Source organism: Rousettus aegyptiacus, unplaced genomic scaffold (genome assembly GCF_014176215.1).
Source record: "Rousettus aegyptiacus isolate mRouAeg1 unplaced genomic scaffold, mRouAeg1.p scaffold_m13_p_20, whole genome shotgun sequence".
Taxonomy (NCBI): Eukaryota; Metazoa; Chordata; class Mammalia; order Chiroptera; family Pteropodidae; genus Rousettus; species Rousettus aegyptiacus.
The window spans coordinates 413,013-438,540 of NW_023416296.1; the positions used below are offsets into that span (position 1 = coordinate 413,013).

At 66.2% G+C, this 25,528-nt stretch overlaps 1 protein-coding gene across 4 annotated transcripts in view; it reads right to left on the reverse strand.

Annotated features, from left to right (window-relative positions):
- The window catches only part of PCBP3 (poly(rC) binding protein 3), a 153,933-nt gene that overhangs the window by 1,293 nt on the left and 127,112 nt on the right, over positions 1-25,528 (reverse strand). For 3 of the 4 annotated variants that reach the window (XM_016143548.2, XM_016143546.2, XM_016143547.2), the window contains exons 4-14: positions 24,062-24,085; positions 23,327-23,359; positions 22,874-22,990; positions 21,946-22,077; positions 21,237-21,365; positions 18,451-18,525; positions 15,088-15,129; positions 6,203-6,281; positions 5,523-5,582; positions 2,787-2,839; positions 165-334 (exon numbers count right to left, since the gene is read on the reverse strand). In XM_016143548.2, the coding sequence (XP_015999034.1) occupies positions 165-334; positions 2,787-2,839; positions 5,523-5,582; positions 6,203-6,281; positions 15,088-15,129; positions 18,451-18,525; positions 21,237-21,365; positions 21,946-22,077; positions 22,874-22,990; positions 23,327-23,359; positions 24,062-24,085 (914 nt within the window). The remainder of the gene's footprint in view (positions 1-164; positions 335-2,786; positions 2,840-5,522; positions 5,583-6,202; positions 6,282-15,087; positions 15,130-18,450; positions 18,526-21,236; positions 21,366-21,945; positions 22,078-22,873; positions 22,991-23,326; positions 23,360-24,061; positions 24,086-25,528) is intronic. The other variant, XM_016143549.2, reaches the window with a different exon arrangement.

A 25,528-nucleotide genomic window follows, 5' to 3' on the forward strand; every position in this document is an offset into this window, starting at 1 on the left:
GGGCCGTGAGCTACTGCTCCCCTAGAATGCTCTGGGCACCCCACCGACGATTCCTCAGGGTGAAAGGTCAAGGGGCAAGGCCCCGGGTTTGCGTGAAGGCTCCAGCACACTCCGCGCCCCGGCCGGCCGGCCTCTGAGGGCCCCGCCCACTGGCCAGTGCTCACCGGGCATTGATGAGGTACTGGGCAAGGCTGATGTTGGCCGGCGTCCCCGTGATGGTGATCTGACGCTCCGACGACCCCTCCGTGGCATTGGCAATCTTGATTTGCGCTCCGGACATCTGTCGGATTTCATTGATCTTGGTCCCCTGGCGTCCAATTATGCAGCCTATTAGCTGGAAGAAGGGACGGAGTTTCTTAGAGGGGAGCCCGGGGCGGCCCGGGCAGGGTGCGCGCAGCCCAGGGCAGCCTGCGGGCGGCCAGCCTTAGCCCCCGCCCCACGCCACCGGCTCCATGCCACCCGCCTTCCTGCGGGGGTGACGGTGCGGGCCCGCCTTCCTGCGGGCGGGGCGGGGGCTTCGGGCACCCGGCCTCTGCTTGGTGCCCAACTGCAAGCTGGCCTGAAGAATCAGGAGGCCAGAGTCAGGTGGCTGCATCACTGGCCTCGTGTCCTTTGGGGGCCCGGGCGACGTGGAGCCAGCAGGCCTGAGGCCAGCGCCGGGGCGGGGCGCCCTCCCGGCTCAGTCCCCAGGGTGGCGCGCTGTTAGCCTGAAGCCAGGGTAAAGCTGGCAGCGGCCTGAGGCCTGTCTCTGGATGAACTTGGAGCAAATTCTGACAACACATCAGGTGTCGCCTTCCTTCCCATCGTGCGACCTCTGTTTAAAGACGGGATGCGGGGGCCTCTGGCCACTCGGCCACCTGAAGGGGCAGGCGTCACTGAGAACGAAGCAGCCAGAGGGACAAGGGCCGGGGCCCGCTCAGGACACAGGGCGGCCGCATGTGGGGCCGGGCTGTGCCCGAGGTCGGGACTGGCTCTCTGCGGCGGCCGGCCCTCGCAGCCCGTCCTGCCGGGCGAGGGCACCTCTCGCTTCCCCCGCAGACCAAGGCCCTTCACCCACACAGGGCCACCGGTCAGCACCCTGAGCGACTGCACAGGATGAAGAGGCTGGACGAGTGGGGCCTGGCCGGCAGCCTGGCCGCGGGCACCGGCACTGTGACACAGCTTGCTCCTGCCCCATGTGGTGAGGCCGCGGCGCAGGGCTGGGGCCGGGCTGCGAGACGGCCCCGGGGACCCGTTCCCAAACGCAGGTGCCCTCGACCTGCCCCCCACGACGGCTCACTGGCGCAGCGATGCGTGCCCACCAGCTCTCGTCTCGGAGGCGGCCTACGGCGTCTCACACGGCTCACGCGTGGGCCCACCTCGGCGCCTCTCCTAGGTTAGACCAGCGGCCTCACCACACTGCCCACAATCCGTCCCCGAGCACTCGGCTTACTCCACCTACCCCGTCCCCAGGCCCCGCCCCGACTCCCGGGGTCAGGGAGCGTGGTCTCCAGCCAGCGGCCTGAGACCCTTGACCATTCTTCTTGAGCACCAGCTGGTGGCAGAGGTGTATTCAGGGCTCCTCTCTGCCCAGGGCCAGGCAAGGTAGGTGACTGGCAGGCCCCCTGAAAGGACACGGGGCAGCAGCGCTCGAGGAGAATGTGGGGCCAGCAGGGCTCCCCGAAGAGGCCGGCACTCAGGAGGGCCCGCTGGGCGCCCACGCCCCGACGAGGCCCGGCCTGCCTCCTGTCCTCACACCTTCCTCGGCCACCAGAGACCACGTGCTGGACACCCGCCTCCCTGCTCGTGCCCTCACGCTCGGGTGTGAGGGCCCTGCCCAGCCCGCCTCGGCGGGCTCCGGCGAGCCACTGAGGAAGGCGTCCTGGCCGCCGCACCCCGTTCTCCCGGCGTGCCCGGCTCCCCACTGGCTTGCTGGAAAGGCCAGCCAGCTCAGGGCTGTTCCTGCAAACCCTTGGGCGTCTCGCCTCTGGGGACCTGTGACAAGCCACGGCCTCTCCGGCTGGACAGGAGCAGCGGGAGCACGCGCCCGAGCGCTCAACGCAGACACCTCTCCCTTGGAGGACGCGGGGCCATGCTGCCCGTGCCTGCGGCTGCGCGGGGCCTGGCAAGGGCAGTCGCTTGCGGAGGGCGCCCCCGCCCAGGGCCCCAGGGCCCAGCTCCTTCCCCCTCGGGCCGCGAGGCCACGGAGGTCACAGTCTGTGCTTCCTGCGCTTTTGTCTCCGTCAGGAGGCGGCAGGGCTCCGGCCAGGCTGGTGCTCGGGGCACGGCACTGCGGGCTGAGGGCTGGGGCCTGGGGCGGGAAAGGCCTCTCCATGCTGCTGGGGCCGCTGCCCCTCCGGGACACGTGGCCCCCACCGCCCTGGCATCCTGCACTCGGGAGCCGAGTCAATGCTCTCGGGTGGTCCGAGGGTTCAGATGGTGTGGGGAGGACAGAGTGTGGGCGGGGCTTGTGAGGCCACCCCTCAGCTGAGCCAACACTGGGCGCCAGGCACCCCAGGTGCAGGACCCCAGATACCATGCGACAGCCCCCCAGAGGGTGCACACCCCACGGAGACCAGGGGGCACGGGGCAGGTCTGCTCTAGTGCACTCCCGGGCCACCCAGACCAGGGCTGTGCCTTCGCCCGGGCTCAGCGGGGCCCTCGGGCTTCCTGCCAGCTCTGGGGCCTGAACTCCCAACGAGCCCCGAATCCCCTGAGGCTACTTTCCCGTCAGGCACCAGGGGCTCTGACGGCTCAAGGAGGGGGGAAGTCATGCGGTCGGGAAGGTGGGGGTTCGGCATACTCACGTCGTTGGGAATGGTGAGCTCGTGAGTGCTGGCCGGGGGGCTGGCGTCCAGACCTGGGCACAGGAAGGGGACGTGGTTGGGCTGACGGAAGATGCTCCCGGTGCTCCCCAGCACCCACGCGGGCGGGCAGCACGGCTGAGGCCGAGGGCCCTGTGAGATCTTAGCCCAGCCGCACCGAGTCGAGTCCCAGCTTCCCTCACTCACACCAGGGAGGACGAAACCCTGGCGGAAGGCCGGTCGGGGTTTCGTTCTGGGCACGCCACGGTGCGCCCCTCTGCTAGGTGGGACGCCCTCACAGACACCGGGGAGCCCCGGGCCCCCTGTCTCACGCAGGGTGCCTGTCCTCCCTGGGTCCTTGGTCCCCTCTGCTCTCCCCTCGCCCCAGCCCAGCACTCAGGCCCCTCGCTGCCCACGCGGCCCAGGTGACACCAGCTGCCTGCCGTGGGTGCCCGACCCTGTGTTGCGCACACGTGACTGCGTGGCCCTGCGTGGCTTACCCTGCCGGGGCCCCAGGACCCACAGAGGACTGCGTCTCTGTGCGGGGTCTTATGTTGGAGGTGGGGACACTTGCTTACTGTCACTGGGCCCCCATCTGTATCCTGACACTTCTCAGCTCAGCACCCAGCACACAAAAAGCTCCTCAGAGTTTGGGACGCCCACTCTCGCTTCGGAAAGTGACAACGAGATGCGTGGGGGGCTGGCAGGGGGGCTGCTGGGGACGTGGGCCCACGGCGTCCTGGCTCCCCATCCCCGGTGCTGCCGGCCCCGGCCCGGGAGGCACCTTGAGCCCAGAGCCCACAGTGTGCTCCCCTCCCCAGGCCCCCTGGGCCCCGCCTCTCGCCTCTGGGGCCTGAGGCTCAGCTGAGGCGCTGGAGCCCAGCTCCACCCCCCCCTCTGCTCAAGGCCAACTATGCGGGCCAGGCGGGCTCACGCCTCTCCGGAACGGCCTGGGACCTGCACCCCCTTCCTGCCCCGGGACCTGGGCCCCCTTCCCGCCCGCGCTAGCCCCCATCCCCGCCCCTGCCCCACAGTCTCATCTCCCACGGCCCGGGCTGTCCAACAAAACGCAGGTCGATGCCGCCGAGACTCGAAGCCCGCTGACGGCCCCGCTTCCTCCGCGCACCCCGAGCCTCCCTGCTCTCTCACGGCCCGCCCTCTTCCTGCTTCTTCTTCCTCAGCACTGTGTCCCCAAAACACGGCACACGTGGCCATGGCCTCGCCGCCAGAAGTGAGCCCGCGCTCGTGGGGCTGGCCTGGCGGGTACGTGGACCGTTCGCCTCGGGCCGCCTGTCAGTTTTCTTCCGCAGGCTCAAGCTGCATCTTCTAATAAAAGCGTTTTCAACGAGGCTCGGCTATCTGTCCGTGTCCCACAGGGACACTTAAATGCCTTTTAAGAGACTTCCCAGTCCTGCCTGAGTCCCTGCCAGCCTGACCTGGGCGGACACCACGCCACGGGCCCCGCCTGCTCTTCCTGAGGGAGGGAGGGGGTGTCGGACCCTTTGCAAGAGGAAAGGAACACCGAACGCATGTGAAGACACGCCGCCGAGAAGCGGGACCCCGTGTGGGGGTGAGCGTGGCCGCCGTGGCGATGACGCCACGCCCTGGGCCGGGGCTGGGCTCCCCGCGGGCCGGGGCCGGGCTCCCCGCGGGACGGGGCCGGGCTCCCCGCGGGACGGGGCTGGGCTCCCCGCGAGCCGGGGCCGTCTGCGAGCGGGGCCGACGGCGGCCTTCAGGGCCCGGCCCGGCAAGCCGGCGCGTGTCGTCACAGCCGCTGAGCCGAGCCGGCCGAGGTGGCAGGATGCGTGCCTGCCGTGCGTGTGTGCGCGCGCGCGTGTGTGGGTGTGCACAAACTTCGAGTCCCACGGGGCTTTGGGGGTGGGGGCTGTGTGCCCGGGCAAGCCAGGCCCCGGGGGTCCCGGGCAACTCCAGGAGCCCTTCGTGGGTAATTCCAGGAACCGCGTTGCAAACCGCAGAGGGCCGCACAGACCCGCGTGCATCGCCCAGATGGTAACCTTGCAAGGGTCGGTATCCGCTTCCGTGAGCAAGACGTTCCATAAATGTTCTCTAATTTTTACTCACTACGTTCAGCATTAATGACTCAAAGGCTTCACTGAGGGGGAGCCCGCCACCTGTGTGGGAGCCTCGGAGCCGGTGTCTCAGCCTAGGCAAGCCCCGGGGTGCACAGCTGGACCCAGCGATGGCCCGTGGGGAAGTCCTGGGGCTTCCTGCAGCCTGAGCCGCACCCTGGGGCCCAGAACACCACCGGGGGGCGGTGGGGGAGGGTGCCGGCACGGCCGGAAACGCTCCGCCGCCGCCCATCGCCCTTCGGCTGGACTCGCGCTCCTCTGCTCTGACCCGGGACCTCCTGGGGGACGGGAGAGCGAGCGACACCTGCTAGACCAGGCCACCACTGCCGGCGGCTTTGCTGCCCCGCGCCCTGGGGGGTCTACGCCTCTCCAGAGGGCCCCGGTGCTCTGCTGCGTGGAGGCGTGCTCCTGTCTCTGAGGACGCACACATGGGGAAGGGCCACATCGTGCCGTCTGTGCCGCCGAGAGCAGACGGCGGCACAGGCGGTGGCGCTGCCGCTCAGGCCCCGGCTGGGCGGCGGCGTGCTCGGAGCACCACAGGAGCCCGTGACGCGCGCCCTGCTCCCGGCAGGGACGGGCAGGCGTGGATCCGCCCCAGGGCATGGGCCGCCCCCACCCGGCCTGGCTCTCCCGGGGGCGCCCCGTTTACCTGAGGGCTGGCCCATCAGATTTTGAGCTTCTTCGGAGGAGTGTAAAGACAGCTTTTCTCCTGGAGAGCAAAGAAGAGACACATTTAACGTTTTGCCCTCAAGGAGATAAGCAAGGCCACTCGGCTAGGGAAGCTCAGAACCTGACTGGCGGCGGCAGACCAGTGTGTCTGGCGGGCCCCCGCCGGCCACGGCTGCCAAGGCGGCGCCCCGTGTCGCCAGGAGGAGCCCGCCGGCCAGACACAGCTGTGCCCAGGCCCACCCACCCCGATGCCAGCCGGGAGCCGATGCCGCTGCGCCCTGCACTGGGGGGCTAGCTTCCTGGCTTTTCCCAGGGGAGGGCAGGCGCCGTCTGGGGTGGGCGTCACTCTAGGGACGCGCCCCGGCCTCCTGCAGACCGGCACCCCGGTCCGTGCGTCTGCGCTCTCGCTCCCAAACGGAACGTGGCTGGCCGGGCATGTGCGCTCAGCAGGACAGGCTCCGGGCAGACGCCCCTGCATGGGACGGCCAGACGACCAACCCACCTCGGGGACACACGGGCCCCCCGCCCGGCCCGGCAGCGCGCACGCCACGCGCCTGCCGGAGTGCCAGCTGCTCTGCTCGCGCCCTGAGCAAAGCCAGAGCGCAAAGAGGAGCCCCCGGGGAGGAGAGAGGGGGTCCGAGGGGGCGGCCGGGTACGTACCGGGGAAAGCGGGGTTGGTCTGTCCGAGGGGAGGAAAGGGGGTTTGCTGCATGGCCAGCTGGTGGAGCTTGGTCAACTGCTGGGGTAGGAGGGACACGAGAGCTAAGAAGGTTATTGTCATCGAGTACAAGTCACACCACATCACAAAGGCAGTAACAGAACTCCGCACAGGTAGAGAGGGCCATGCGCACACATGGCGGACGCGGCAGAACTCAAGGACTTGGCCTGGGAGAGCCAATGGGCCGGCGCCGGCAGGCCCGCTGAGCCCGTCCTCCCTGGGCTCCCTGTGCGGTGGGAGCCAGCCAGGGGTCCCACCGCACAGGCCTGGGTGGACGAGCGACCCCTGGCCCGCTTCGCGGGATGGGGGCGCCTGACAGCCACAGGACGGGACTGGCTGGGTCTCAGAGCGTCAGCCGCGTCCTCACGCGGAGCTCAGGTGCGTCTGTGGGGAGCTCGTGGTCAGGTGCGTCTGTGGGGAGCCCGTGGTCAGGTGCGTCTGTGGGGAGCCCGTGGGATGGTCGCTCCTGCAAACCCTGCCCCGCCCGGCCCTGTGCTAGGCCCCATCACCGCACGGTCAGCCCTGCCTCACGCGCTGGCCTGTGATGTCCAGGCTTGCAGCAGGTAGTGCTGGAAGGTTCTGTGGGGGTGCGGGTGAGAGTGCCCAGAGGCCTCCCTGCACTGAGCCCACCATGCCCCCTGCACCCCCACCCCGGCCACTGGACTTCGCGGGGGCTTTAAAATGCAGCGTGTTCAGTTATTTGCCAGAGCTTGATTTCCCAAATAAAAGCTAACGTAACAGAAGGTGAAGGTGAGCACGGTCAGACGTGGCCACATCTGGGCCGAAGGCAGCGGCCCCAGGCTCAGAACCCTCCTGCCCTTCAGACGTGTTGGGGCTGGACGTCCTCAGGCCGGGCTGGCCCACCGGCGGTGCCTCCAGCTGCCACGGGGGGAGGGGGTGGATGGCACATGCCTGGACGCGTCCTCGACCCCAGCCTTCCCTCGGCAGGAAGGCCGGCCCCGCCACGCCCACTGCAGCTTCCAGGGCCGGCCCGGACTTGACGGTGGGGAGCAGGCACTCGGAGGGCGGAGCTGGCATCCCGGGTGACACCAGCTTCTGATGCCACCCATGCCTGTCCCGGCGTGCGGGATCTGGGCTCCTTCAGAGAACGGCGACGCGTCGGGGGGCAGCGGCTGTGTGGGGCCTTCACGCGGGGCTGTGCCGCCGCCCCCAGGGAGCCGGCCCGCGCTCCTGACTGCTCGGCTGCGCCCAGACCCGCGCCCGGCGTCCTCGCCCCTGGCCTCGAGCCCCGTGGGGGCAGCCAGGGCCTGTGGGACACTGGAGGTCAGTCAGGCCTCCTGCTTCTTCAGGCTGGGGTGTCGGTGTGAGGCGGCACATGGGCCCCCTGGCCACTTCTCGGAGGGACGGCCTCTGCCGGGCGACGGCCACAGAGCTCGCCGGTCTCCCCCTCCCACCTCCCCGGGGAACTGAGTGTGGCCGAAAGCAGCTTCCCCTTCCAGGTGTCCCCTGACCTGCAGCACTTGGGGGGTGGGCTGCTTAGGGACAACTGGCCGCATGCCAGGCTCCCCGAGGCCACTCCAGGCACAGCTATTGTGCCTGGGGTCCTGAGGTGAGAGTCGGGGGACCTGGTGACCTGGGGTCAGTTCACCCTAAGAGTCCCTTGGTGGGGTGTGCTGGTCAAGGCCACGGCAGGGGCCAGGGGCTGACGGCCACCTACGCCCAGCACACCGGCCCTGCCCCCGGCGTCCCTGGACGTGGTGCGACACAGAGAGGGGTCAGCAGGACACGCCTGGGAGGCGGCACCCGGGACGAGGCGCGAGGCAGCTGGCGGCCTAGCGCAGGCTCTTCCTTCGGGGACGCGAGCACCCAGGGGTGTCCTGGGCGCGAAGGGCGAGCGGCGTGTGAGACGGCCGAGGCCTGCTGACCGGCACACCCCGCCACCCGCTCGAGGGCTCTGGGGCGGGGGCAGCGAGTCACAGTCGCACCCTGACCCCAGCTCCACGTGTCCTCACGGGGAGGGGACTACGCGCCCCCGGGTGCTGAGGACACCCCGCACCTGGGGACACCATGTGTGACGCTGGACGGCCGAGGCCAGCCGCGTCCGCACTGACGGCCCCCTGGGGGCTGCGGCCCTTCCCCAGGGGCCAGCGTGCAGTGAGGTCGGCCGGCGCCTGCTGGGCCCCAGGCAGCCTGGCCAGCTGCTCCGCTCCTCCATCCCGCCCCCCGCTTGCTGTCTGGTGGCCAAGCTGGCAGGCGCCCGTGAGGGCAGGCCCCTCCCCTACTCGTCCCTGAGTCTCCACCAGAGCACGGCCGGCCGTGTGTTGGTTAGCCAGTGGGGGAGGGGGCTCTGGAGGCAGAACCGGCCCGAATGGGCCCCGGCCCCGACAGCTCTGTGGGGACAGGCCTGTGGGTGTCCATGGGCCGCTGTCCCCATCTGTAAAGTGGAAGGCCCACGTGCACGACCAGCAGGACGGGAAGTGCGGTCCACGTTGGCTGGGGGCACAGTCATCGAAAGCAGCAGGGGGTTTCCCAGCCAGCCGTCCACGGGCTCTGGCCCAGAGGCCCCGCCCCGCCGTGCGCGGCACAGGCGGCGGGGTCTGACGCCAGCAGCCCCGCGCTCCCCCGCTCTTTACGAAACGGTGCTCACGCCCGCGCACGCGCCCCCGCCGCGCGCCCACGCCGGAGCGCGCCCTGCGCCAGGGCGACCCCTGGCCGGAGAGCGGTGGGCAGTGGGTGCTAGCTAGTGTCTCTCCTCTCGCCTCTGCCCCTAACCAGTTAAGCGTGTCACTTCTTTGGGAGTCGACGCTGACATTTAAAGGAGGGAGCAGAACAAAATGCTAAGGGAAATTCCCACTTTTTAAGGTATTTCTACCATTAAAAAATCAGACTTCCAGTTTGCCAGTGTCTGCAAATCGCAAGGCGGGGTGCTGAGGTGGGGAGAGGCAGGGAGGGGCGGCGAGGGGGGAGGAGCACCAGCGGAGGTTCACGTGGTAAGGTCTCTCTCCGCACCTTGCCTTTTCTTCCTAACGTGTTGGAGTATAAAAACACAAATACTAAACGCAGACCGTTGCTAAAGCCGTAAGTATCAAATGAGTCGTCACAAAGCCAACCTGCCAGGCAGCTGCTTCTCCAGGCAGGAAACGGACCCCTCGGGGGTCTCCTGTGCACTGGCCTCTCCTTTCTGTAAAACGCTTGCTTGTGTCTTTTGGCCATTTTCCTATTAGTTTGGTTCTTGCTGATTCAGCAGAACTCCTTATGCAGTTCAGATACTAAACCTACTCCAGTTATATCTGCTGAGAAGATCTTTCCCCCACTCTCCTTATGGCATCTTCAGAGAAAAAGAATTTAACAGTGCAGTGCAGTCACACTAGAACTGTCTTTGTGGTCTCTGCCTCCGTTTCGGGAGCCTCGCCCCCCGCCCCCTGCGCAGGGAGACTCCACTGCGATCTCGCCAGCAGCGCCAGGCTTTCCCTGGGGGTCCTTCTGCGCTGCACAGACCCGTTTTCCCATGCGGACGACCCGCCCTCCCAGCATCTGTCATGGACCGGGCTCCCTCGCCCACGAGGGTCCCGCCCTGGGCTCTCGCGTCAGGTCCCCTGGTCCGGGGTCTCTCCGTGCCCCCGAACCCCACTGTTGCAGCACGGCCTGAGCACACCTTCCCATGGCGAGGACCAATCTCCCGACCCTAAGTCCTCTGTGAGTGTCGATGGATCTGGGCCTTTGCACTTTCACATAAAAATTTAAAACAGCCTGTCAGGATTTTGGTTGCCACTGTATTTCATGTGTACCTCAAATTTGGGGAGAATTAGCATAAGGTACTTAGCCTTCCTGTCCAGGAACGTGGTTTGTCTATTTATTTTGGTCTTCGACTTCCGACAAAGGTAAGTTTTTAAAAGGTATCTCTTAAGCACTGATCCCAACGCCGCCGCGTTGTGGCGAGAGAACAGAGGGTGTGCCCCCGCTTCCTGAGGCGCGGCGGGCCTTCCCCTCGCTCCAGGCCGCCGCCGGGCTGTGTGAGAAGCCGCCCGAGCTCCCCGGCAGTGCCGGTGGCGTGCTCGGCACGTGCCCATCAGTCCTCAGCGGCCGCAGCCAGCACGGTCTCTGTTCTCGTGCACCTGACCGTTGCTGAAAGGGAGAGGTGTTCAGGTTCTGCTACAATGACTGTCGAATTCTCTTCATGGTCTGTCAACTTTTTTCCTTATGTGTACTCGAAGCTATGTTTTAGGTGCATATAAATCTTGAACTGTTACATCTTTTAGTGAACTGGACCCTTTATCAACATGTAATGACTAAGGAATTTGCCTTGAAGTCTTGTTTTTTCCCTCACTGATATCAATATTTGTAAGTCAGGTTTCTTTTAGTTAGTATTCTCCTATAACAGCTTCTTCTAGTCTTTTAGTTTTTCTGAGTGGTTATTCTTTAGGTGTGTCTCCTGAAAAAAAAAATGTTAATTTTTTTTTAAGTCTGGCTGCTTTTGTTTTTTAACTGGAAAATCTTTCACTGGCAATCACAATGGCCCATGGATGCAGATGAATTTCTACTATCTCTTATTTTGCGCCTCCAATTGTCCTGATTTTCCAGGCTTTTTTCTTTCCTGTTTTCCATTTGTAATGGCTGATCGTTTTTCTCTAACCCACCTTGCCCCCGTCACTTTGTGGCATTGATGTAATGGAACTCCTTTTTATGAGCGGACCCTTTGAAATTTTAATGTGCACCTATCAAGCCTAAACTCAACGCCTTCAGCCTCTTCCAATGACACGTGACCAGAGCTTCCTGGTCCCCCTCAGCCGCGGTTTTTGTCTATTTAGTTTTGTTACGTTAATCTCACAGATCAGACAGCATTGACACGGATTTTATGGGACAAAGTTTTTTCCATTTACCTAAACGTTTATGTCTTAGCGTAGGCAAAATCATCGACCTCTTCTTTGCGGCTCGTGCTCGTGCTCACGACAGAAACGGAATCACCACCGCCCCGGCTCCTGGAGCCTTCCGGCCCTCCTTCTGGGATCGGTGTCCTCCGGAAGGGCGTCTGGGGACCCTGCTGGTCACGGCTGTTTGTCTGAAAGTGTCCGTATTTCGGCCTTTGGGAGGTCCCCTTGGGATAGGATCTTAGGCCAATGAGCTCCTGCCTCTGCGGTGTGGCCACCTCCTGGCCCCCGCGGCTGCCGGCGGAGGGTCCGCTCGTCCGCCGCGCTCGTCCTTCGATGTCCTCTCGGCCTCTGACTCCGTGAACACTTACTTCTGGCCTTCGGCGGTGGGAGGCGTTGCTTTGATTTCCCTAAGACGGGTTTCTTCCCGTTTATCTTGTCTGAGATTGGCTGGGGTTCCGGGGTGTGAGGACCGGCTTGGTCTATCAGCTCTGAGGACTTCTCAGTGCTTCTCTCCGAGAATCGCCCTTTCCCTCCTGCATCTCTCCCCGGGCTCCAGCGGGAGTGTCTGCTCTCCCTTCCCAGCCCTGGTGATCAGGGTTCCTCGGAATTTCACGTGCAAACAGGTGACCCGGGGCCCAGCCCTGCCGCCAGGCGGATCCTCAGGAGGGACTGCTAATCCTTTAGTTTAACCCCAGGGCAGGGGACGGAGAAAGGATGATTTAGCTCAAGCCAATGGTGACAGTTACTGGACACCTTGTCTCGTGAGTGACCGTGGCAGCCCGGGCCTGATGGGGCAGGCACTTCTCTGCCGCTTGGTGCTACGCGATCTCGGAAGAACACAGCTGGACGTGCGGCCATCAGCTGGTGGACAAGTGCAGGGCTGGTCACTCTTCCCACGCGCTCTCTGTGAAATGCCAGGGGCCACCTCCCTCAGGCTTCAGAGGGACCCTGAGGAGGTGGGCGGGAGCCTGCCCGCCCTGTGCCCGCAGGGGACTGCGGCCCGAGCCCTGCAGGAGCGTGATGGGCAGCCGTCCCTGGGTCCCCACTTCCGTCGAGCCGCGAGGGTCGCTCCGGTGTCCCCGTGACTCACTCCGAGGAGCACGCTCCCTGACCCGTGTGGGCCCTGGCCAGTGCTCCGCGCAGTCGCCCAGTCCACTGCTGGGAGCCCACGGCATGGGTCGCGGGGCCGGGGCCCGCCCTTCCCCCACGGCTCCCCGCTCCGTGCACGCGACCTCTCCCCCCGACCCCTGGCGTGCAGACAGCTGCTACACACGCTTAGCGCGAGGCTCGGGTGGGAAAGCGGAGGTGGCCGGGGCCCCGTCGCCCCACACGCCATTCTGTGGGCGCTTGACTTAGGCACCTCCTCTCGATGGGGCGACGTTAAGCCCAGGAGAGGCACGGGAGCTGTGAAGACCAGAAACGAAGGTCACACGTGGCCGACTTCTTCCAGAAGGCAGCGTCTCCAGGTGTGATCACCACCGTGATCGGAGCAGCAGACGTGCTGGGTTGGGGGCTGGGTGGGGGGCCGGGCGACCGGCGCTGTGTGTCCAGGCTCACGTGCTCCGCGGCCACGTCCTAGGTGCCCCGCCTCCCGCCTGAGGCCGGGACCCAGCGCTCGGCCAGGACCAGGCCGTGGGGAAGCGGGCAGCCTCCCTGCACTCTGCAGGCGGGTCAGCGGCCATGAGGCCGCCCGCCGCCCTGCAGTCCCGCACCTCCCTGCCCGGAACGGACGAGAGCCCCCGGAGGGGTCGGGTGCCTGTGAGGACCCGCAGGGAAGCTGCCGGGCGGGGGAAAACCAGAAAGCATTCTTTAAAACTGGGCACAGCAAAGGTGTGTATAGTTCAGTCCTTCACAACGAAACACGCAGATCTAAGAATGTTTTCCTCCTGGGCTGGATCTGACCCAGGGCAGACAGTAAGCCGCCGGCAGACGGCTGTGGCGCACATGTCGGCCGCTCGGCCCAAACAGCTAACGTGTGCATCTGCCAGGTCACAGGACGAGTTAGCGTTTCCTGTGTGACGTTCGGGTTCTAAGCTCAGCTAAGAACTGCCTTCCTGGCCATCGTCATCTACTTCCCCACACGTGGCTCCGTGGTGTCCCTCATGGGTCAGTGAGTGACTGACTCCACCCGCCTGCCAGACAGCGTGGGCTCCGGGCCGGCCGGGCCGCCACCCCGGCGCTGCTGGTCTGCAGAGCGGGCCTGGCACGCGAAGCCGTTTTGCAACACACGGCCACGTACTGCAAACCTCTCCCCAGTGCAAGGGGTGGTCGGTCACACGACAGTCATGTTAGCCCACGTGACCTGCTTTGAGAGAGACTGAGAAAATCACATGGAAAGAGCAGAGCGACTGACATAAAAATCCATCAGCCGCTCGGCCCCACCCAGCGCACGGGGAACACTCGGCCCGAGGCGCTCTGCCAGCTCGGAGGCCTGCCCTCCCCGGCGGCGCCCCCCGCCAGGGGCTGCCGAGTTCTCCGGCTCCGAGACGGCCGCAGAGCCGGGCTGCTGAGCCGGGCCTGCCGCACGCTCACTCCAAAGGCACCAAGCTGCCTGCCCTGCCTCCGTGCAGGCCGTGCTGCCCAGGAAGCCGGCCCCTCGGCTCCATTCTGATGTCCCGTCCCCACCACTCCGGGCATCCTGTGAGGAACTGCGGAGCCTGCCCACCGTGGCGCCCAGCCCTGACCCTGGCCCTGACCTTGGCACTGGCTCTGGCCCTGGGCCGTTGGTCCTGCAGGGAGGGCCCGGCTAGCCCCTCCCACCCCCCAGGTGCTAACACCTGCCTTCCCGGTCCCATGGGCTGAGGGCTAAAGGACTAGGGATGGGTATCACCCCCATGGGGGCAGAAAGGCTCCTGAGCCGGGGCTGCCCTGCCCACTTGCCGGGGTCTGATGGGCCCCGCGCTCTCATTTCCACAGGCAATGCCATCGGCCTCCTGGAGTACAGGACGGCGACCTTCGCTCCGAAGCTGCCGAGGGTGCACACCTTCACAGAAGGGGGAGAGACCCCCAGTGACCGACGGGGGTGCGTGGGGAACCACGGGCGGGCTCAGGAGTCAGCACGCGTCCTCAAGGGGGAGGCCGAGGTGGCCGTGGGCAGCTGGAGTACGAGGCTTGGGGGGCGGGGAGCGGCTGGAGTAGGCCGGGGGCGGGACAGGGCACCGGCACACCGGCCGCCTGGTGCCGGGCAGCTGGGCACACGCTTCAGCGTCCACAACCAAGTGGAGCCCCGAGGCGCATTCTGGGCAGGAGCAGGACGGCTTCCCGGTGCGGACGCAGCGCGCGCTCAACGCAGACGGCTGTCTCCACAGGCCTATGACCAGGAGCCCCGCGCGACGGCCTTGCGGGCCGACAGGGTGGACACGGCTCCTTTCCACATCCACTGTCATCTAGTGCCTACATGTGTCGCTTAACCAGGGTTTTTTAAAAAAATAACCACTGGTATTTCTTTTCTACTCAACAGAAAACCTCCCGCAACGACAGCGAACTGGTTTCTGTGTTTCCAGTACGCGTTGGTGCCGGTCAGTCCGCAAACCCCGCCCCGGCCCTGCCCGCCTTTGGGGCTCACTCAGACGACCTCCCTGCACCTGCCCGATTCGAGGCGTGAGGGTTGGCAGAAGAGGCCGGACGCTCTCGCCCGCCTCGCCCGCCCGCCGCACGTCCCTGTGGGCACCAGGCACCCCTCGCTGGGAAAGGCTTTGTGGGCAAACGCGGACGGAGGGGGCAGTCCTGTGGTCACCGCCCGAGGCCCAGTGTGCGGACGGAGCCCCCATTGCCGCAACCATCGCCACAATTTGACATCAGGCCAAGTCCTCCACGTGAGGAGAATTAGTGCTAAGGGGTTAAAGGTTACTCGAGGGCATGTGGACACGACAGAGGTCGGGAAGTTGAGAACGGCATTAATATTATCACGTAATATTAATACGGAGCAGTTCACAGCAGCATGCAGGGGGTCGATGGCAACGTGGGGGAGGGGGCAGGGCCAAGTGAAAACTCACATCTGGGTGCGGGATGGCGTACTGTCCCTGGATCGTGTAGGCCTGGGGAGAGAGACACTGTCAGCTGGCGGAGGGGCCCTCCCCGGCAGCACGGCTGGCTCCGGGGTGGCGCGTGCGTGTGAACAGGCCCCTCCCCACGTGCATCCCCACCTGCCCGTGGCGTCAAGCCTCGCCGGCGCCCCCCCGCTGGCCAGAGCGACAACCGGACACGTGAGCCAGGGAGCTGCACCCCACTTCCTCCAAGGGCTGCAAGACGCAGGGACTGGCCAGGTCAGCCGGGAGGGAGGGACACAGCTTCTGACCCCCATGCCCCTCGTTTCTTAAAAGGAACTACTTACTAATGCTCTGACCCCCATCACAGAATCACTAGTTGTTAACATTTGGAAAATTTAATCAACCATAAAGTAAACACTTAGGAAATATTTACTCCAAAAAACCAAATAAAAAATCTTTAAAAGGTAACCATGAACCAATTTTGAAAAAGCCAATTAAGTAAGAAATATGACCAATCAGCCACAGGACTGACGTCTCGGCCTCTGAGGGCGAGGTGGGCGTGCCGACTTGGGGGCCGCATGCCCGTGGTGCAGCTCCCTGAGTGGCCGGGGTGCGCCGAGGCCCCGTTTTGGTTTTGCAGTTGCACTGGCTTCCGAGACTGTGACCGGGCACAGCCAAGTGAGTGTGGGGCCCTGCGGCCTCTCCCTGCGGCCTCTCCCACCCTCCCTATTCGAACACGGACAAGCAGAGGCCCCGCCCACCCCCACCCTCTTCGACAGTCCCTCAGCCAAGAGACTTCCAGAAACTGACGGCCAAGAAACAAACCACATGGAGTCAAGGGAGAGTAAGACCAAAGACCTGCCGTCAGGCCTCGGTGACGTGGGACATGCGCGCGGCCCCAGGCGCGGGGTGGCGCAGTGCGGGGGGCGTGGCTGCCAGCGCCCGGCCACAGCACCCCGGGGCGCGTCCTAAGTGGATGCCTGAAGCCCACCCAGCCCACACGTGGAGTCAGTCCTGCGCATCTGGGAGGGAACCCTCGGGCCAGCCCACGAGTCACTTCTGCCGACCTCAGAGTGAGGCTCTGTTTCAGACCCTGCCAACCGCGGGTTTGAGTCTGCTGAGTTTTCGTCATCGACAGCCCAGCCGGGGAGCTAGGCCCCGAGTGGCCACTGGACAGGGTCCGCGGGGGCGTGGCTCAGTCTGCAGCAGGGCGTGTCACCAGGAGGCAAAGGGCCCCTGTCAGCTGTCAGCGGTGGTGGCGCAGCAGGGAGCAGGGGCCCCGGGAGCTGGTCCAGACCTCGCCCTCAGGTTCCGTGGAGCTGCCATCAGGCCATGCTGCACCGTGTCACCGAGCGTGACAGGCCCTGGGACACATGCTGCCCCCTGCCCGAGCCAGGCGGGTCTGACTGGTTGGACCCACAGCCTACAGCCCCGCGCGTCTGAGCAGCTGACAGGGTGGCTGCTTGCCCGACTCCTTAGGTTCCTGCCCCCTTCCGTTTGCTCGGGCAGCGTGGGCGTCAGCTCTGTGTGGCCTGTGCGTGCCCCTCCGACCCCCCGCCCCGCGTCCTCTCTGGAGAGAGGCGGAGTACGGCAGTCACGGGCGGGTCTGTGGAGGCCAGACCCACGTCGCCCGTGCCAGGCCGCGCAGCAGGAAGGGCGCTGCCGGCCGAGCCGTGGCCCGGGACCCCCGGGGCGCGTGTCGCCAGCGCGGGCAGCCCGCCGACGGCAGGGCGCCCTCACGGAGACAGGAGGGACCCCGGGCGGCAGCAGGTCTCGCTCACGCCGTCCTTTCAGTCTGTGCTGTGTGAGGCTCCCTGCCTGGTTCTCGCTCTCGTGTGGTTTTGTGCCCCCGGGGACCCCCAAGACAAGCCACAGGCTGGACCAGGCTGTCCAAGGACACAGCGCTCGGTTAAGATGCTGAGGGCCTGGTGACGGTCTCGGGACAGGCGCTGCGACGGCGGTGGCTGAGAGGCCTCCCGCCCCTGCGCCACAGATGGCCGGTGAGCTGGCGGGGGCGCGGCCATGTGGCTTCCGGCCCTGTGTGTTAACATGCCTCCCTCGTGTGGCAGTGTGGTTGGGCCACACAGATGCCTCAGCCGCTGGCTCACCACGACAGTGGGGGGACGGGAAGCGGAGCTCTGAGCACGGCCCGCCGCAACCGCCCGCCACCTCCCCAGGGTGGCCGAGGAGGCACGGCTGCGGGTCCACTGGTCCCCGCCTCAGGGCCTCGCTTTCCAACCTGCCGCATGAGGACGTGCCCGTGCCCGGGGCTATTGTGGGTGACCTACGGTGTGGAGCCCCCTGCAAAGGTCGGGGCTGTCGGGAGACTCCAGAGTGAGTCGGGCTGGTAGGGACAACGGTGGGGCCCGGGCGTTGGGACAGGGGAGGCAGGGGACCCATGCAAGCTGCAGGGAGCTGCCATGTCCCTCACGGGATCCTGAAGACACGAGACAACCCTGCCCTCACCCGTGGCGGGAGTCAGGCCTGAGGATCAGACGAGACTCCTCCATGAAGAGGAGAAAATGTGGGGAGTCTGCCGTGGACCCCTCCTCCCCCTGTCTCAATGTCAGCATCCTGGCCCGTCTCCCCCGCCCCGGCCCCCGGTAAGTCTCCGTCTTGACTCTCCCTTGAACAGACACACAGCACGCCGACTGGACGCAGAGCTCCTCCGGGCGCCCCTGCCAGGCGTTCCCCAGTCCAGCGACCTGGCCGAGTGACCCCGAACGGCGCGGGACAAGCCGAGCTGCTGGGACAGCCCTGGGCCCGGCTCTCTCTGCCCGGCTCCCTCTAGGCCCCACCAAGTGAGCCACTGCCTCCGCCTCCATTGCAGCTTCTCGGCCGCCCGGCCTCCTGGGCCCTTCCCGGTCACGGAGGGGGCGCTGAGGCTCCAGCCTCAGTGCTGGGCGTGGGTGGTGGACACCCAGCCTGCTGGGCCCAGGAAGGCTGTCGCCCATGGGACGCTGGGAGCACCAGCTTCACGTTTCGGGGGAAGACGGGCCCATGCCCCTCCGGGCTGCACCCCACCATGAGCAGGAAGGCGCCTGGAAGGCTCCCACCCTCTGCCGATGCCTCCTGAGCACAGCAAACCAGACTCCGGAGGGCACGGCCCAGGCAGGACCCACGGGCAAGGCCAGCTGGGGCCAGGCCACAATGGACGTCGCCTCCGCCGGCGCTGTCTGCCAGACACTGCCGCTCGGGCCCCGCCCCGGGGCCCGTGCCGCGAAGCGCCAGGAGAGCTCTGCGTCCGGCGCCGGGTGGGAGACGTGCACGTGAGAAGGGAGAAAACCTGAGTGCACTAACGGGCAGCGGCGGGGGCTGCAGTAAAAGGCTGAGGTTGGCAGTGGAGGCCGCGAGCGGGTCGGCTCTTACCTGACCACCTGCAAAAATGACAGGGGTGGAGGCGGGCTTTGGGCGGTAGGGAATGGTGGCACCTTTCGGTGGGGACTAGGAAAAGGGACAGGAGAGGGAGAGAGAACGTTAGATAGCCTCGCAGCGGTCCTGGGCGTGGGAAGACCTCCTTCCCGAGCCCACCGCCCACTGCGGCCCGCCTGCCCGGGCCCCTAGGCCAGAGGTGCTGGGGTCAGCCCAGGACGGAAGGGCTGCCTGCCCAGGGCCACGGCCTCAGCACCCGTCCCCTGCAGGGGCCGCCCCCTCTTCCCTGTAACCCCTGCCCCGGACTGCCCACACAGGTGTGGGTCGCACCAGCACGACAGGGCAAGAGAGGACGGGGCCCTGTCCTCATCCGCGGGACCCCGCGTGCTATGTGGACAGATGGACCGTCGCCTCCAGGCTGGGCACTGTCACTCCACCCCTGGCAGCGGGTGGTCCTGAGAGAAAATTCTAGAATCGTCCAGAACAGCCTCCGTGCAGCCCCACTGTGCACACTTCAGGCCCAGTGTCCAGAGGCTTTGCTTGGCCTCCAATGACGTCCAGCAGATGTCACCACAGCAAAGGTAGAAATATCTGATTTTACTATTCGAAAAAGGAGCCATTTTCTAAAAACCTTAGAGTCCAAACACACCAGTCGCGGTGAGGTCTGCTGTGATTTCCTTTGATTATTCTGTGTTCAAACGTGTAGGGTTCTCGTCACCTGGTGAACAGCATCAGGAGGCCACGGCCTGTTTGGGCCCAGCAGACACCCCGGCCAGGCGGGTGTGGCCTCAGAGAGCTTCCGCCGAAGACACAGAGAGCCATATGGGGACAGCAGAGCAGGCAGCAGCTGCCGCTCCGCGGCCCAGGCCACACCGTGCGACCTCGGCCGCGCCATGCAACCTGGGCTGTGCAGCGAGACCTTGCCGCAAAGCAGGGGGCCAGAGGGCCTGTGAGCTGACCCCGACTGGTGTCTGGGACTCAGCGTGTCTGCGGTCGCGACTGAATGCCTCCGGAGGTGTCTCCGTGGACGCGGCAGACTCGGGGCTCACCGTGGAAGAACTGCGCCGCGTCCGAGAGGGAGCAAGCGACTGTTTTCACTGTGTCAAGCAGGGAACGCAGCCCGGCTGCCCGCCCCGGGCAGTGCGCTCCTCGGCCTCAGCCGTCGCCGGCCCCACAGTGCCCCGACCGCACCGGCGGCAGTGCCTGCTGTCCCGGCACCGCGCACTCTGCCGGCGTCTTGCCGACTCCGGTTTGTGATTCCCGAACTCTCGGCCTCCTACGATGGAGGAGGGGCCCCCTGAGCAGAGCCCCTGCTCCCCACGGGCCCCGGCCCCCCGGCGGCCACGCGACAGCCCTCTGGTGGCGCCTGCAGGGCGCGAGGCCCACGCGTGGCGCTCGGCCGGCCTGCCCGGCCCCTCTTCACGCGTCGGCGCACGGCTCTCCCTCCTGGGCAGGACGCTGCCCCGAGGCCTTCGTGGCACTAACGAGGCTGCGGCGGCGCCTCAGCCCCTGCTCAGCATTCACGTCTGCCGCGTGTGCGCAGTGCTCACTGTCCACGTCAGCCTCTGGCCGTCAGGAAGGACACGGGACAGCTGCCACCATGACCCAGGGCACCTGCGCCCCGCAGCCAGCAGGGTCGAACCTGCTTCCGGGGGCCATCTGACCGCCAGGGTGGCGCAGCCGGTGCCATGCGGGAAGAGTCCCGAGGAGGCCGCGCGCTCCGTTCTGACCCTTGACTGCAGACGTGGGAGGCTGTGCCTCTCCTGGGGCCACCGTGATCACAGACGGCCACCCGCCAGCACACGAGTCCCCTGTCTGTCGCCTTCTGGGGTCCCGGGAGCTGGAGGCTGAAGGCAACGTGGGCCAGCACCGATGTTTCCACGACCAGAGTTTGCGGACACTTCAGGACAGTGACGTTAAACAATATTTTTGACTTCACAAAATACTGGGCTCCAGGAAATTAAGAATCATACAGCACTTTTCAAAGAGTGGACGTGGGTTCCAGCACTAGCCGAGAACAGAGGGCCGAGCCCGGCCCGGGGGGCTGGCGCTGTGGCGGGCGCCCGCGGGGGCCGGGCGGCTGGGCGCGGCACGGCGCTGGTCCTCACGCTTGCCGGAGGACTCCCCCGTCGTAGCTGAAAGAGACGCCGGAGCGTCCACGGCTCGTGGTCTGGTTGCGCTCTGGGGACTTGTTGAAATTTAAATGTCAGGGATTTCTCCTTCCGGAAGTTTCAGGAGGGGCTGTGCCCGGCTCTGCTGCACCTGGCGCCCCCCCTCCCCCCCACTGGTTCCGAATGCTTTGTTCCTTCCTGTCTTTACAGCCTGGGCGTTTTTGTGAGCTTTCCCCGAGCGCTGCCCTTTGCACTGCTGGGGCGCTGGGGCCTGTGGCCGGGGGGACAGTGCACCCCCACCCCCCTGCACGCAGACCCTCCCCAGAGCAGACCGGCCGCTGCTGAGGCCCCTCTCACCCCAGTTCCAGGAAGAAAGGGAGGGGCGTGTGCTCCCCGCTCCCCGCCCTCCCCTCCTCCTCGAGTCCCCTTCCGAAGCCCCAGTGAGGATGACACCCTCCCACCCCCACCCTCGGGCGCACTGTCCTGCCCCCCCGTGGTGCTGCATGGCACCCACATCAGGGACCCAGGCCAGGCTTCTGACGCCTGGCCCTCATGGCCCTGACCTCATGAGTCCTCAGGGCCCGAGGTGCCAAAGCCCTCGCCGCTGCCACCATCGCGAGAAGCCACAGCCAGCGGAGAGGGGGCGGGCAGCCACAGGCGCAGACGCCGTACCTCCAGCATGACCACACAGATCTGCTTGACGCACTGGATGATGGCGTCAGGGGTCCCCGAGATGGTCACTGCCCGCTCCGTGGAGTTGGGCAGCATGTCCCCGGCCACCTGCACCTGGGCTCCTGTGGACTGGAGAAACCGACATTGGAGGGGCGGGGCGGGGCCTGCCGGGCACTGGGCGCCGGGGAAAGCCCACCTGACATGGCCCCACGGTGCCCTCCTCTCAGCCCGCAGTCCCCTCGGGGAGCCCGGCGGGTGAGTCTGGCCCACCCCGGCCCAGTGCTGCCCAGCGCAGGACGGGCGCAGGGCAGGCAGGCCTTCCGGAGGCGTTCCAGCCAGGGACGAAGACAGAAAGGGATCACTTTTTCCAACTATGTGAGATTCTATCTCCTCTGCAGAGTTTTAGGTCACAGAGAAGGGCGGACTCTAGAAGGGCCTCAGTACCGCAGCCCCTTCCTTGAAGGAGTCAAGACCCCGCTCCTGGGAGCAGGGGTTCAGGCTTCCCCTGAAGCGAGTGCGCGTGTGACTATGAAGGCTGCACCCCGGGCCACCCACAGCCCAGCTGGGACTGCGTGCACTCTCCCGGGAAACGGGGCGTGGGGTGTCCTGGCCCAGGAGGCCCCCGCCCACGATGGCGGGGGCACACGTCCCCCCCCACTGCCCCCACCCAGTGGCCAGGCACCGGCCAGGGGGGCGAAGGTGCTGTTACCTCCCTGATCTCCTTGATCTTGGAGCCGCCTTTGCCGATGAGGGACCCGCACTGGCTGGCGGGGACCACCAACCTCAGCGTCACCGGGGGCTTGCTGGTGGCGGGGCTGTTGCTCATGGAGTTGATGATGTCCTGTGGGCGGGGTGCGTGTGTTGGCCCACAGCGTGCCAAGGGGCCAGCTCCGGGGGGCAGGGGACAGGCCTCGGGAGCCAGCGGTCAGGGCCCTGCCCACGGGCGGTCAGGTGCGAACACGCTCACACCCGCAAACCCTGCGTGTGCACAGCGACAGGACGCAGTGCCCAGGCGGGGCTGGTCACAGAGGCTAGAAGGCCAGGTCAGGCTCAGGACGACAGGAGGGGCCTGGCGGAGACGTGTCAGAGGTGCAGGGCGGGGCACAGGCCAGAGGGCGCCAGCACTCAGGGCCTGAACTTTGTCCTTAAGGCCTGGTGGGGAATGGGGCGTTTGGACTGACAGGTGACATGTTTTTGACAGAAAAGCTTATTCCCTAGCTTGATCATCTTCTTAATAAAAACGCTGAATGCATCTCTAAATAATTTTTGGCAACTTCAAAAACGTTAGAAACACATAAAAACCTTAAGATGTGACTCACAGCAGTGCCAGACGCAAATGCACACGCATTCGCGTGTGCCAGGAGGCGGCTTTACCTCCGTGTCTGTGTCCCTTTATCTGTCCACATCTCAGGGTGGGGCGGCCGCTCCAGAGAGGGCAGAGGCCAGGCCATGTAGGCGGGGCCCAGGACCCACCCTTCGGGGAGCTGGGCAGGTCCAGGAGGAGGGGGTGCTGGCCTGTGACCAGGTGGACCAGTGCGGGAAAGCCCTGGGAGACAGGGGTGAGAGGGGCTGGGGGGGACGCCCTGGTGGGTGGGGCCGTGCCCTTGCCCAGGTGCAGGGAAGAGGGGGCATCTTACCTCTTCAAACTTATAGGCGATCATGGCAAAGGCCTTGAAGATGGCATCAGTGGGGCCTGTGATGGTCACGATCCTTTCTGGGCAGTTCCCCTCTGAGATGTTGATCCTGGCACCACTCTAGAGGGGCGGTGAGCAAACCCCGGACGCTGGAGCAAAGCCGAGCCAGGAATGGGCTGGCTTCTCCTGGCAGCTACGGGGACTTGCGGGGGGCCCCTGGTGGGCCGACCCTAACACTAACTAGTGAAATTCCCCCAGCACTGCCCTCGACGGGCGATCTCAGTGGGAGGAAGGACCCAGTGGTCCCACGGCAGCTGCCCAGCATGGCAGGGCCCAGTGTGCATGGGGCCCTCGCGCTGCTGTGCGCCCCATGTCCAGGGCGACTGCACAGGGCTGCTCCCCGACATCCCCCCCGCCTGCCCGGGGGTAGGGTCCAGCGAGGGCGCGCCAGCTCACCTCCTCACGCATCTTCTTCACGGTCTCTCCTTTCTGGAACAGAGATTCAGACAGCAGGGACACGGGTCACCCGGGGGTCCGCTCCAAGCACGCACAGGGTTGGGGACCACCCAGGGCTGTGGAGAGCCTGCCGCACACTGTGACCCGCTAGGAGCTCAGCCCACAGAGGGCAAGAGCTGGGCACTGGCCCAGGGGCACGCAGCTCTGGGTGGGGGGCCTGGGGACCCGCCCGGCACCACCCGGGGCCAGGGCAGCGGCTCCGCAGCACGAAGATGGGGATGCGCCCCAGTGCGCCGCCGTCCCCGCACTCGGCACGGGGACCCCGGTGGCAGCCCCCCGACGCACTGGAGAGGGCCGGCCTTGAGAAGGGAGGCGCCTCCGTGGCACAGGACCCACCGGGGACCCAGGGACCCCAGAGGGGGTGGGGCTGCGAGCAGTGGGCGGCACGCGCCCCGTGGGCAGGCCCCCACTCAGAAGAGCAGTGCGGACTCACTCCCACGTGCTGGCCGAGGGCAGCTGCTCAGGGCGCGAGTGCGGGGACGGTGACCGGATGCCGCGCCGGGGGAAAGGACTGGCCGCCCGGGCACGGGAGGCGGGGCTGCCCGGGGCGCCAGCTGGGATGGCCAGCCGGGGCCCGCAGGGTGCCCCGGGGATCCCCGCGCACATGGCGCTGCTGCCCCACACTCACCCCCAGCACCAAGACCCCCACAGAGGCGGAGGGCCCCCAGTAATTACCTTCCCGATGATGCTTCCCACTTCCTGCAGGAAAAATCACAGAAAGCCGATGTCATCAGGGGCCCTCTGTCCATGTGACGCGGGAAGAAGGGGGCCTGAGGCGGGCAGGAGGGTTGTGCGGCCAGGCCGCCTGTGTGGAGGCCCGGCGTCCGGGGGGTCCCTCTGTGCCCATCTGAGCGCAGCTGACCCAGGCCCGCCCCTGACCGATGGGCAGCCGTGCAGAGGAGCAGGCCAGCTGCTCCCGGCAAACGGCCAGGTGGCGGCCGGTGCACAAAGGCGCGGGGAGCCCTGCGCAAAACCGGCGGTCAGCGGGATCCCCCTCCATTTCACGGTGTAAGTGAACGTGGGCCCTGCTGTTGCTACCTGACTTCTAGAAAGGCGGAACATCCAGACACACCCTCGATCTCGCTGCCACGGTTCTAAAGCCCAGAGCCCGTGACGCACGGACACATGCCCCCGCCAGGCCTGCTCATCACAGCGCTGCCTGCCCGACGTCAAGACCGCAGGGCCAGCCTGCTCCAGTCCCAGAGAACGTTTTCGATCCTTCCAAATCAAGCCTGTTGTCCTTATCGCAACAAAGCCCTCGGCAAGTACAACACTTCTGCTAGGCTATGGGCGCGGGAGTGCAGGGGGGCTGGGGCGGCCGAAGGCAGCTGGGCATGAGGCAGTGGCCCTCCGGTGGTCGGCCAGGGCACCTCACCTCCCACAGGCGGGGTTTGGTGCTTGCTGTGGCAGCTGCTGCTGGGGCTGGGGCCACATGGCTGACCCTGTGGACTGCCCGCAGGGTGCAGACCCAGCTTCCACAGCCTGGACCAAAGGCTGCACCCAGCAGTGGGGAGGGCGGGCTGGTCGTCCTCCCTGAGTCACTGAGAGGGGTGCTCCGGGTGTGAGCACACCCCGCCCCACAGTCTTCTGCAAATCTAGGGTGGGCGGAGCCATCGGCCCAAGGCCAGAGCCAGCGGGAGGCCACACACGCCCTGGGCTCGGGCTTCTCAGGGCACACACAGGCGGAGGAGCCAGCACGGACCCTGCGCCACGGAACTGGAATAGGGGGTGTGAGTGCTGGGGTCTCAGCTACGGAGACACACACGTCACCGAACATCACACGGTGCGGGGCACGTGTGTGACCGTGAGCACGAGCGGGCGCACACGCACACGCACACACGCGCGAGGCTCGCGAGGACACAGGGCCCAGCCCGGCGGGGGCCCTCCTGGCCCAGGCGGGGACTACGCGAGGATCCGCACAGGTGACGGCACGGCGGGGAGCGAGGCGGCCGGAAGGGCGTGGGCGTCCCGAGAGGGATGGCAACGGGGACGTTTACGTGGCTCTGGCACCCCGGCAATGACTGTCCACCAACGAGGGGGCGAAGCAGCCCTGGGCAGACTCCTGGCAGGTGCCCCACCCAGCAGGTCAGTCGCCAGACACCTGCAGTCTGGGCCGCCTGGAGCAAAGCTTCTATGAGCTCC